The sequence below is a fragment of the Haliotis asinina genome, chromosome 6 (assembly GCF_037392515.1).
Source record: "Haliotis asinina isolate JCU_RB_2024 chromosome 6, JCU_Hal_asi_v2, whole genome shotgun sequence".
Taxonomy (NCBI): Eukaryota; Metazoa; Mollusca; class Gastropoda; order Lepetellida; family Haliotidae; genus Haliotis; species Haliotis asinina.
In genome coordinates, this window is record NC_090285.1 from 8,771,950 (window position 1) to 8,784,191 (window position 12,242).

At 38.8% G+C, this 12,242-nt stretch overlaps 1 protein-coding gene across 1 annotated transcript; it reads right to left on the reverse strand.

Annotated features, from left to right (window-relative positions):
* Positions 1–2,205: 2,205 nt before the first annotated feature.
* On the reverse strand, positions 2,206–10,946 carry LOC137286819 (organic cation transporter protein-like). Its single transcript, XM_067818826.1, has 10 exons — positions 10,801–10,946; positions 9,536–9,773; positions 7,927–8,030; positions 5,874–6,028; positions 5,281–5,446; positions 4,842–5,057; positions 4,280–4,506; positions 3,968–4,149; positions 3,535–3,686; positions 2,206–2,272 (listed from the first exon to the last, which is right to left on the reverse strand). Exons 1-10 carry the CDS (start codon positions 10,944–10,946, stop codon positions 2,206–2,208), a joined length of 1,653 nt encoding a protein of 550 aa, XP_067674927.1.
* Between the last annotated feature and the right edge of the window lie 1,296 nt (positions 10,947–12,242).

A 12,242-nucleotide genomic window follows, 5' to 3' on the forward strand; every position in this document is an offset into this window, starting at 1 on the left:
TTTACTTAGAAAATATAAAGAGTTAAACCAAAACACACTACAATTTATTAACATTCTTCAAAAGCAATTACATATATTAACACAACAAAAGAGAACACACTACTTCAAAAGAGAAATAATAGCAATATTCGGGATGCTACATTCACCACCATCCATGCGTATTAATGTTCCACATTCTATCAGCGTTGATACCGCCATCTTCCCCAACTTTAAGGACAATTAATATAATCAAGCCAATATATAATCAACATGTCGAACATATCTTAAATTATTGTGGCCTTATTCCCATTCATCAATATTTTATTACTGCAGGGGTATAGTCCAGTAGTATGTGAGATGCTTTATGTAAATGCGACATATGCTTTTGTTTCTCAAGTTACAAAAGCACAGCTAATTGTAGTAAACATTCAAAATAGATACACAATTTCGATCTTTAAAGTAATAAATGAATATAAAAATAAATTATTACGAAATCAAAGAGCTACAGCCAATCAGAACAAGTTATTGGAAACACATTTAGACCGTAAAATATTTTTGCCCTTAACAGGAGGAATTTTCACTGTTGATCATAAACGATAATGCGTGATTCATTCCTACTTTGTCCGAGACTCTCAGATTTGATCACAGTCTGTGTTTATCTTTGAAAAGTCTCACTTAATTACGTTGTATTGAATTTGGGATGATTAATTTTTATGTACACAGAATTTTGTGAAGCCAGATATAATTGCAGTATCAATTGTTTTAATGATTAATGTGGAGAAATATATCACGTAATGTATATAATTATTTTTTACACAACAAACGGGGATTCACAAGTAAGTTCACACATTCAGTAGCGTCTCCACCTTGTGCACAGAGGCTGATCTGCCGCCTTACCCTCACTGAGCCACTAAACGTGGAAGACAGTCACTAACAGATACTTCAGTGCGCTTGGAAGGATTTAAGCGTTGTAGGTGGATTCGGATGACGCCGTAAACGTCTCCCATATCATCCTAGACATGTTCACCGTGTAAAAAAATGAGATAAGGGGGAGTCAAGGTAACGCATTAACATTATTTGGCGACATCCCTTCAGGGCCGTTCTGTTACATAAAAATAAAATAGAAAACATTGCGTTTGCAATAATCTAATCCGGTTTCTCAGAGCATTCCTACTGGTTAACTGAAACTTGTGAATTTTATATATCAGTTAAACCAGACCATATTCCACGTAAGTCGAGAATCGCTATATCCAGGCCATTTATCCATTATCATTATCTGCAAACGAAACATAACCGCTTTTGAGTTGGCCAGATGCATGCAGGAAGGCGTCATTTTACCTTTAGGGTAATCACAGTCTTGTCGATTGTAGACATCCTGAATATTACATGTGATGAATGCTGCTTTATTCTTCAAAGTGGATGGAGGAATGAGCCATGAAGCACCTTTTGACATGAAGTCGAGCAAGTCGGTGGAAGCTATTCGGTATGACGAATAACATCTTATCCGCATCCTGGGCATCTTGGCTGGCACAATGTTTCAGCACAGCAATTGTCTTTCACCGGGTTTCAAGCCAACTGAACATGAGCCAATAAATGCCACTTAAAGAAGTTTGTGGTATGACCTCTCTAGGCGTTTATGTCAACGACAGTCATGAATACTGAAGCATTCCACATAGAATGACCCCCTGTACACCAAACTCTGAATTTTGGGTTACGTTCCAGATTTGACTCACATTTGACAAACCGCTTGAAAATGCATGCCCAGAATGAACAAAAATTGATATTAAACTCAAACACAATGTAAAATTTAGTTTGATGGATGTTTTTAAAAAGTTGTTTCCGATTTTCTATTTATGTAATGCAGTTGAATTAAATATTCAGCTGTTTCAAATTTTTAAACCCAGTTTGTAATTTGAGTAAATTTACGTTTGTTTCGAGAAATCGGGACCTGGCTGCTTAGGTATAAGGTTTCAAGACTTCAGGGTCAGATATTGCCGGAAGGGTGCTTGTAACGTCTGAACGTAAGTTTCATGTCTAAAGCAAAATTCTAATGTGAAGAATGTCATTCCTGAAGATTAACCATGATTTTTCAACAAATGACAAGCTTCTAGCCATTACATTAACACAAAAATAAGGTCAACTGAGAAAGGTAATGCGTATGTGTCCCGCGTGAAGCAATATCGTATGGTGAATACTAGAAAAGCTTAAATATCTCGGATCCAAAAGTTAAGATTCTTCTTTGGTTCTGCTGTCACATTCTCTGTCATGATGAGGTGGCTTTGGAGTGGTAGTTCTGTTGGACAAAATTAAGCTGATATAAAAACATGATGTGCTTCTTTGCTTAATCCCGCCGTATAGTTGGAATATTGCTTAGTGCGGCGTAAAACTAAATCATATTCACTTAGTTTTACAGTTCCGATCAGAACATGCGCTTGTGTTAAAGAATCACTATTAAACGGCAAGAACCCAACACTAGAATCATAATGTTTTCGTAAGTGAAATGTTATTTTAACTTTGGTTAACATTTCTTACAATCGCCAGCAGCTGAAGTGATGAAGTAAAAGTAGGGTCCTTGTAGGGAACAAAGCAACTGTAAGCTCCCATGGTCCCCAGTATGGTGATGTGCCTTTTAGTTGTTGGCCTGTTTTTATGTCGTTTTGTCCAAATAGTGGTGATAGTTTTAACTTCCCACTCTAGTGATCGTCTAGTTATTATCCTTCGTCGACAGGTTTCTATAATATACATAGATTCCATTTCAATGTCACAGATGTTCTCGTCACGATATGGCTGGAATATTGCCGATGTGACTTTAAGTATTAACTCACTCACTTACTCGTCCCTGAAAATAGTTTCATAGACATGTATCTTTGCGATTTCAAGTCCGCTTCTCGTCACCATTATCTTTTCAGAATGTACAGATTATAAAACAAACCACGCCAGTGTGGCATTTATACCTCCATATTCACAAACAGCGTACATCGGATTCGTGAAAATGCAGGTCAATCAATAAAGCAACATCTTCATATGCAGGTCACAAAGAAATGCGCGTATTCAACTATCTTAACAGGAATATGGTTTCATGTGTATCAGTCTTTGAATATTAAAAGAGAACCATCAACGGCATTACGTGTGCAAACCACTCATGAAGATCTGGATAAGAAAATTGATCTTCAGCAACCAATAGCTGGTCGTAAGAGGCCAGCGGATGGTAAGACTCGCTGACTTGGTTGATATTCATGCTATTGACCACTTCATTGTCTGGTCCAGACTCGATTGCCGCCATAAAGCTGAAATATTGCTAAGTGCGGCGTCGGAGAGTCAGCAACGTGTACAAACCTAGTTTCCGTTTCAACCATTAGTAAGTACAACAGCGTCTGAATTAATCACATAACAGTCAAAGATAATTAAATGTTTTACGTTATGCGTCCTCTCCTTTCTAGTGAAGAGAAATCAGTAACTACTCTGGTATTTGCTTGATTGCTTGAAAGGGCGATCTTTTATCAAATGGTATATCAGCACGAATTAATGCGCAGAAAATAGCAAACAAGCACTCACGTTCCCAATTCCTCCGCGTCCTGGATTGTTTCTGGAAGCTTTGCTTTCAGTGTTTCCGGCAGAAGTAGGACAAGAAGTCCAGCAATGAATGAAACACCCCCGAAAACCAGCATGGGTAGAATCTGGCTGTATCGACTTGTAATGTGCATTGTCTGAAAGAAACAAGCAATAGTACATCTAACTTCCTAACTTGGGATAAGACTTTGAAAAGAACATAATAATAAGTAATTAAGGAAATAATACTGGAGTGAAGACATATAGGGTAATTAAAACAAATGAGTGATTACAATCATAAACGGCAGAGCAGAACAATATTGGATTTTACAAGATTCAGGAAGACATGGATTAATCGTATCGGTGTACATCCTCCATAGCCCCTACGCATGTGGGGCTGTATCGCATCGTTAACATACTAACACACTGCACTACTAACCAGATCATTAATATAAGGTGACGATATACTGCCAATTCTACAAAGCACTGAAGCGATGCCCATGCCAAAGTTTCGAGAAGTTGTGGGCAGCAGCTCTGCGGTGAAGACATAAACGGAGGCAAATGCTGCGGAGACACACGTATTGCCCAGACACGCCAGGATGTTGATGATCCACTTGTTAGCTACGGGAAGAAATGATGCTCAATGATAACCATATACGACTACATAGATGCATGGCATACTCCCCTCCCTTTGAGGAACAGAAGCGTATTCTGTAACTTTTATTGTAATATGTATATTATGTTAACTCACGTTTTCCTGTGACTAAGAACGGGACGAATGACAAAGCACATGCTATTCCTGCCATCAGCAATGCAGTGCACAACATCCTCTTCCGCCCAATGCGATCCATCAGGAGAAGGCATAGGGCATACGCACATGCCTCGACCAGAACAAACAGAAAGTAGTTGATGTAGACGTTGCCCGCCAGGTTTGTGACGTTCATGCTGAGACCATAAAAGCCCATACCAATTGCAAGCCTACCAAACAAAAACCAAAATACAAAGAATGTATATTACTTCATGACTCACTTAGAAATCAAAGTGTGAAGTTGGTGCACCCTCTCATCCACTGTCTCAATATTCAAATCTTAATTTCAATTGAGGTCAGCTGCAGGCTCGTGCTGGAATGACATAATAATAGAAAATACTGGTTTGTCCGAAAGAATGTGGGATCTAAATAGCATAAATCGCAAGAGGTGAGAGTACTATCAACCACAAATATAAACTGGGTTTCAAAACGGTCACATTGTTTCTGGATGAGATTCACTGAGATTTACTGATGTAACCGTAGTAATAGTAATCAAAGCATTTACCAGGTGCATAAGATAATCAGTGTCCTCTTCAACATTACAGGTGACTTCAGCAACTCCCAAAACTGTTCCTGGTGCTTATCGAGCTTACACGTCACGTCATCAAGCATACTTTCAGAGAGGTTAACCTTGTTTCCTTTAGCAAGTTTAATCACAGTTCTGTTCGCTTCTGTGGTTTTCCCTTTACTATACTGCCACCTTGGTGATTCGGGTAGGAAACTGGAAAATAATAGATGCTTTACTTCGGGAGAAAATACGTTCGTACTATTGGGGAAAGAGCAAATGCTGCCCCGTTCGAGCCATTGCATTATTGAGAGAGTGAATGTCTAAGGTCAGACCTGCAATATCTCATCCGCATATTACTATATACGATCTGCAAAACAGAAATATGTTTACGTTTTTATGAATGATTGTAAAATTAGACAAAAGCAAAGATACTTACTACAGATAGGCAAACAAAACACCCGGAATGCTGATTGCAAGTTGCCTGCTTTTCCAGTCTCTCATCAGGAAAACCATGAAAGCAGCAATGATGTTTCCTGCACTCCAGTATAGACTCATAGCCACTCCCACCAACATTCGTTTGGAGGGACCGACACATTCCATGCCTGTGGACAAGCAGCTTACATACAGTCCTATTCACTCATTTTTGTCGAGTAATAATAACATTGTTAAATTGTTAATTGTTAAATTAATTTTGATTGGCATAGTTGGCGCTAGTGGTAATTAAAAGATGTACGATTAATAAAAAAGATACAGTAACTGGCTTAAAAGAAATAGAAAACAACAACAGAAGTACGAGTACTTAAAGTATTGAGTGGATTATTCTATATATACATATAAACTCATATTAAACACATTTAAGAATAAGGACCACGAGAGTTACGCCACTATCAGCTGCGTTTCCTTCAACCGGACCCATTCCAGTTTAAGCACTTCACACAAGATGAAGAACTGTTTGATTCTCTTGGTTCTTAAGTCGATTTATCAACTACAGATCGAACACAACACAAGAAGTGAACAACTTGAACCTACTGAACACGAAACAGGAAAGATACTGCATGTTGTAACTTGCTGCGATGACTAATACTACGGTGATGAGCAGATAGTAGTCCGTGATCCAAGTGAGACAGATGCTCAGGATAATGGAAACAAGTGTACTGGCCAGGATTACTTTGCGCCGTCCGAACCTGGAACAGAACGGAACAGCTTCTTTGATAGGACACGAGTGTTTGTTTGCAGATGAAATATATTTGTCTTGTCTCATCGGAAATGTTGTGAAAAAGAAACTCTAACTGATTGGTACTTTAAGACCACGTACATATTATACACTGAAAACAAATCGCTTTCAAGAATTTACACAGTTTTTATACGCAACATATACATGTGAAGTATGGGATGGGTGTCTGATCGAAAAAGTTGAGAGACTACAGTTTGCGGCGACTTTTTTAGTTACTTGCCTTCCAAATACACGCCGTGTAGAGTTATTTATTACGAAACTGGATGGGAAATATTATCATAGAAAAGTAAGAAACTTACATTATACTCGTGTTATAAGATTAAAAATGATATCCATCTCTTTTAAATGAACTGTTGCCACATGTTGGAGGAAAAAGAACTCAGAATAATTTACATAATGCTGAAACTTATACAAGATTGAAATATTCATGAACTGTAAGAAACTGTGAGTCATTTTCATCACTTAAAAGAAATGGCGAAGCTCTTTGTAATAGTGCCCCATTATATTACGTAAACTAAATGTTTTACAAATGAGGTTAAGATACAACGTAGGTATGGTTTGTACAGAATCAACTTTATAACCGATTCATCACCTTCTTGTGGAAGTTTTTGTCAAAATGTATTTTTATTGTCCCCGAAAGCGCACACAATGACCTTGTTAGCTAAGTAATGAGTGATATTTTACAAAACAGATATTTACTACATATGTGTAAATGGCAGTGCAGGTATCTCAGTTAAAGACAATCAGAATATCTCCAAATAGTCCCATCATTACATCAATGAGACTAAATGATTCCTCTGTCCATCTTAGTCTGTTTTGTTCTCAAACTGAAGATCGCCCATGTATATTTCTCTGTTCTGTGGACCCGTGAAGGTCCTGGGGTAGAATAGGCTTTTAACAACCCATGCTTGCCATAAAAAGGTGACTGTGCTTGTCGTAAGAGGCGACTAACGGGATCGGGTGGTCAGGCTGACTTGGTTGACACATGGTTCCCAATTCTCATCGATGAATCATGTTGTTGATCACTGGATTGTCTGGTCCAGACTCGATTACCCACAGACCGCCGCCATATGGCTGGAATATTGCTGAGTGCTGCGTAAAACTAAACTCACTCACTCACTCACTCTCTGTTCTGTGCGTGTTGGATTTTAAATTATATCGTATAAATATTATTGTTGTAAATATGGGATATTTGGAAAGTTAAAGTCATTAAGTTGGAAAACTTGTGCCTAATCCGTTTCTCCAATGAATAGCATATGCTTAAATCAAGTATATTTCACAGACTTCCTACAAAGAGTCTCTTCATTCACAGAAGAGGTACATAAAGTAATGTTCACCCATAATCAGTGTTTATCATATCCACAGTACCACGAACAGTGATGTAATACATTGAATTGAAATGATTGTTAATTCAATTTTACAGTGACCTTCAGTTTTGAAGACTTCATAGCACAGGACACCCCGCCGGCAAACCAACAGTTCGTTGGCTTCCTTCAGCAGGAATGGCTGGCATTGTGTCAGGCAACTCTGAGGAAAAAATGTCAGACCAATGAGAGCTCTAGACCTTGAGTCAGGATGCTCCGGGATCCAGGCTGGCTACATCTATCATTGCCTGTATGAAATGGCTCGTGACTTTTCAAAATGGCTGCTAACGTCTTCTGTACAACTTAAGTGTATTATCTAATTCTGTAACTATTCTTTGATCAGAAAAATCCAATCATTACATGACACATTGACTGAAAGTACTAGATGCGTTCAGGTTCGTAGAGATGGGCGTCATATGTAGAGATAAATAATGGGTTTTCCAATATTTGTTTGAAGTAGTATATATGGCGTCCGAGTACTTACATGTCGGATATGGGGCCACCAATAAGAACGCCAATAAGTTGCCCAACCATGGCCATCATCTTAGCGTGACTCACATACAGCTTCCGGTCACATACAAGGTCCATCTGAGAAGTAAAATTTTGGTCGTTGTTAGTTCATTGTTTCAACATTTAGAATGTAGGAGTATTCCAGCTGTATGATAACCATATGTAAATTGTCTGACCAGACAATGTAGGGGTTGACATGACCATCGATTTATACAGCTGAGATTCGATGACATCAACGAAGTCAGCAATCATGACCAAGCGATACTTTCGGTCTGAGAGAATAAGTATAACAATTTGACGCAAAATCATTTGCGTGTTGGAATTTGCTTACTCATACACGCACACACGCACACACACATATCAACAGCACAGATATGGTTCTCCTAGCCGTCAGGTGCCTCATCGTGCCTCCTGCTGCTGCTAGGAAGCCATAAAAGAAGCCTCAGTACCCTATGGCTCCAAGCATGGTAACCTTACCCCTTTTGCTACTGCCCCAAATTTTACTTACATCCATTATTCAGATCTTTCATTTTTTACGTCTATATAAATATGTTATATACTGCTGATTATTACACTGTCCTTCAATGGCAGTTTCCCAGGTGTCATGGGCGTCCAACTTGCTCCAGTCACAAAATGGCTTAAGTGTTGCCAATGTGACTATGAATATATATTTTAACTCACTCAGTCGCTGTATCATGTGAGACACAGGTAGATTAACACTTTCAAGTTGTACCTTGTAAATATATATCTTTATATTTCTTGCTATTTTTTCAACCTCTACTACAGGATATACACATGCCTCCAGGTCTCCAGATTTACCAGCGTGATAAACGTCTAAAAAACTCCGGATGGGCAACAGCAAACAGCTGAGAAACCACATTTCGTGTAATTTCAACATCCGTGCTCAACGATTGAAAATCATTGTACCAAGGTGTTTTATTATCAATATTACACTAGCTCAATTAGTCATCAGTTTATGACCTCTAAACTCACTATTTGCAAAGGTACTTTGCTGGGTCTCTGAATATCAATTTATTTAACGGAAAGGTTTTACTTACACTAAAATTTCAATATTAAAGCCCTGGGGACCACAGCTAGACACTTTCTCGTTAAAACGATGCGCGATGCTATCCCTTAATGCAACCTTTTACTGGAAGAAGCCTTTGCTGCACATCTCATTGCCCATTGTTGCTTTGTTGCTTACGTTTAAGGATGTTGCTTACGCTTAAGGATGAAATATTCTTGGAGGAGTACGACTTATTGCTTGTGACAAACGGTTCGACTCCATTGATTGTGTGCCGACACCGTTTTTGCTGAAGTATTGCAGGGTGTGGCATTCTTAAAAATACATTTGTGTGACAAACTGATGTTGCGGGTAGAACAACACTTTTCATCGTTGATTCAAAGTTACTAATTCAAATGACCGTCACGATTATGTTGCCCGTTAATTGACGGGAATTGGCGTCTTGAGTTCAGTATGACGAAATTCCAAGCCCTGGGGGATGCTTAAACCGCTTATTGACACATAATCTTTGAACCACATTTTCAGCTCATATGTCGTAATTTCAATTTGAATTACTTACTGTTTGAGCAACAGTTGAGTGATAAACGCTTTTATCATATTTCCACTTTTGACATGACTCAGTGTCCGTATTCACATCGCGGGATGATGCATTGGGAGACGCTGAATATATGAAGCATGATGAACGAGTTTGGTCTCCTTGGTTGTCAAGAGCAAGCGGAATTGTCCTGTTGATGAGATCAGCATGAACCTCGTTTTGAATCTGGAAGGTATCATTATTCAAGCCGGGTATTGCACATCTGTAATGCAAAATAAGAAAGTTGTTAATATTATTGTCATCTTAAGTGGACATGTGAGTCAGATTAATCTGAATTTTGATAAGTAACCTATACTATATACAACAAATTTGTATACAATGAGTCATTTGCAATTACATTTCAAGGTTCACGTCTTCCACAACATGTCACTAATATTAAAACGTCGTGATGGGCCAGTTATATGGAATATGTGTAGCTATCGTGTCTGGTCCATATCACCAACATCTAACACTGCTGGCAATACACTGAACAATCACTCATGTGACTCCCATTGCTATATTAATGCTTTGTTTAGAGGATGTGTACGCAAGGTTACAGTCTTACACAGCATGTCAGTGATATTAAAACGTTTGGGATACACATTTGGGGCAATAATGTGGAGTCCTGATAACCTGTATTACTATTGTGTCTGATCCATACTGCCAACATTTAACACTGTTGACAATACACAGATCCATCCCTCAAGTCAACCACACTGGTAATATAATTAATATCATATAACATATGAAATACTGTTAATCGCTAATATATCTGATACTGTTAATAATATTAACATCTTGTTGACAGAATATGTACGCCAGGTCTTGCACAGCGTTGTAGTAATATTACAACGGCTGGGATAAATATTTGAGGCTAGTAATGTGGTCAACATTTATAACTGTTGACACTACAAGGATCAATCACTGAAGTGTCTCTCACTGTTAAATTAATGCCTTGTTGAGAGAATATGTACGCAAGGGTCAAGTCTTGCACAGCATTGTAGTAATATTTCAAAGATCGGGATAAATATTTGAGGCCAGTAATGTGGCAACATTTATCACTGTTGACAATACAAGGACCAATCACTCAAGCTGTTCATTCAGGAAGGTCTGGAGCCCGGAAATACACAACTTCAATATTACATGTGTATGTTATGTACGTTCAGTATGGCTACAAATGTTAAAACTAAATGGCTAAAACATCTAAATCTAAATAGCTTGAAAGAACAGAAGTATTTATCTGTACTTACCTGTGTTCAGGGACAGCAAAGAGAAACACAAAGATGACCATACAGACGGCAGCATTATAAATGGCAGGGAGGCTGAGAAGTACATACAGTCGCTTTTGGGAAGGACCAAATTCTCCCACGGTCTCCAGAATGGTGTCAAACTTCATTTTGTTCCGGCACAACTCTCACGTGAGAATAGGGAAGGACCTCGTCTGTTATTCTCGTCCAATACTATTCGTTGATGCTGTGTCTCGTAATGCCTTTGAATGTAAAGAAGTCATTTTACTGGTCTGATGATACGCCTTCCTTCACTCACCGAAACTGTTCATAATGTATACTTTGGCAGGTTTCTGAAAAAAATGACATCTTTCAAGAAAGTCGTTATGATCCGCGTTAGAATGGAACCTATGCTTGTTGTGAAAGGCGAATGACGAGATCGAGGGGCCAAGCTTTCCAGAACGAATTGTCTCAATGGCGCACATTGCTGCCTTGGTGTCTACCTTGCTTTGGTTGACTAGCAGTAGCGTTCGCTCGAAGACCATGGTTCTATTCCTTACATGAGTACAATATGTGAAACCAATTTCTTGTGTTCAACACCGCAGTATTGCTGAAATGTTACAAGACGAGAACTTAAAGTAAAAATATACTCACTGATTCAGTTTGCAGTTATGCCTTAAACAACGCTCAAGAAAACAAAGATTGGAATTTATTTATTTATTTATTTATTTATTTATTTATTTATTTATTCAAACGGGCTTTAATTCGTACCCTGTTTCACGGGCTTCACTCAATGTACCCATGTGGAGAATCGAACCCGCACGCATTAATTATAAGACTATGCCACCGTCCCCGTTCTATATAAGAAATGACGGGCTTCATACAATGTATCCATGTGGGGAATCGAACCTTCGGCGTGACAAGCGGACACTTTAACCATTAGGTCACCCCACCGTTCCCGTGCTCTCTACCAATGACGAGTATCAGCCATGTGCTACCGCTAACTCACACAGAACACACAACGTTACATTGCTAATACAGGCATGACTGTTTAGGTTCAGTCAGTAGGTACATAGGTGCGGAAATGTCCTTGGAATGCTTTCCTGCCGAACTGCGTAACTCACGTGCATACCGAGGAAGGATGACATACTGTGTAAAAATGTATTCGCAGAGCTGATGTGGGTCATATTTATGTGAGTTCTGCATTGGTCCGAGGCATGGGTAAGCTATGGAATAGTGTAAGGGACATACTCGCGATCTCGACCTTTGCAAATGTGCTAAACATGCCAGAAGTGCGACAATGCGAGATCGCGTGAATGTCCTTTACATTATTTCATTGTAACCTAGTGCTTAAAATGTTTGCCGAAGAAACGGGCTCTATTCCCAAGTGGGTGCACTGTGTGAAGCCCATTTTCTGATGTGATTTTGCTGGAATAATGCAATAAGAAGGGCAAAACCATATATTA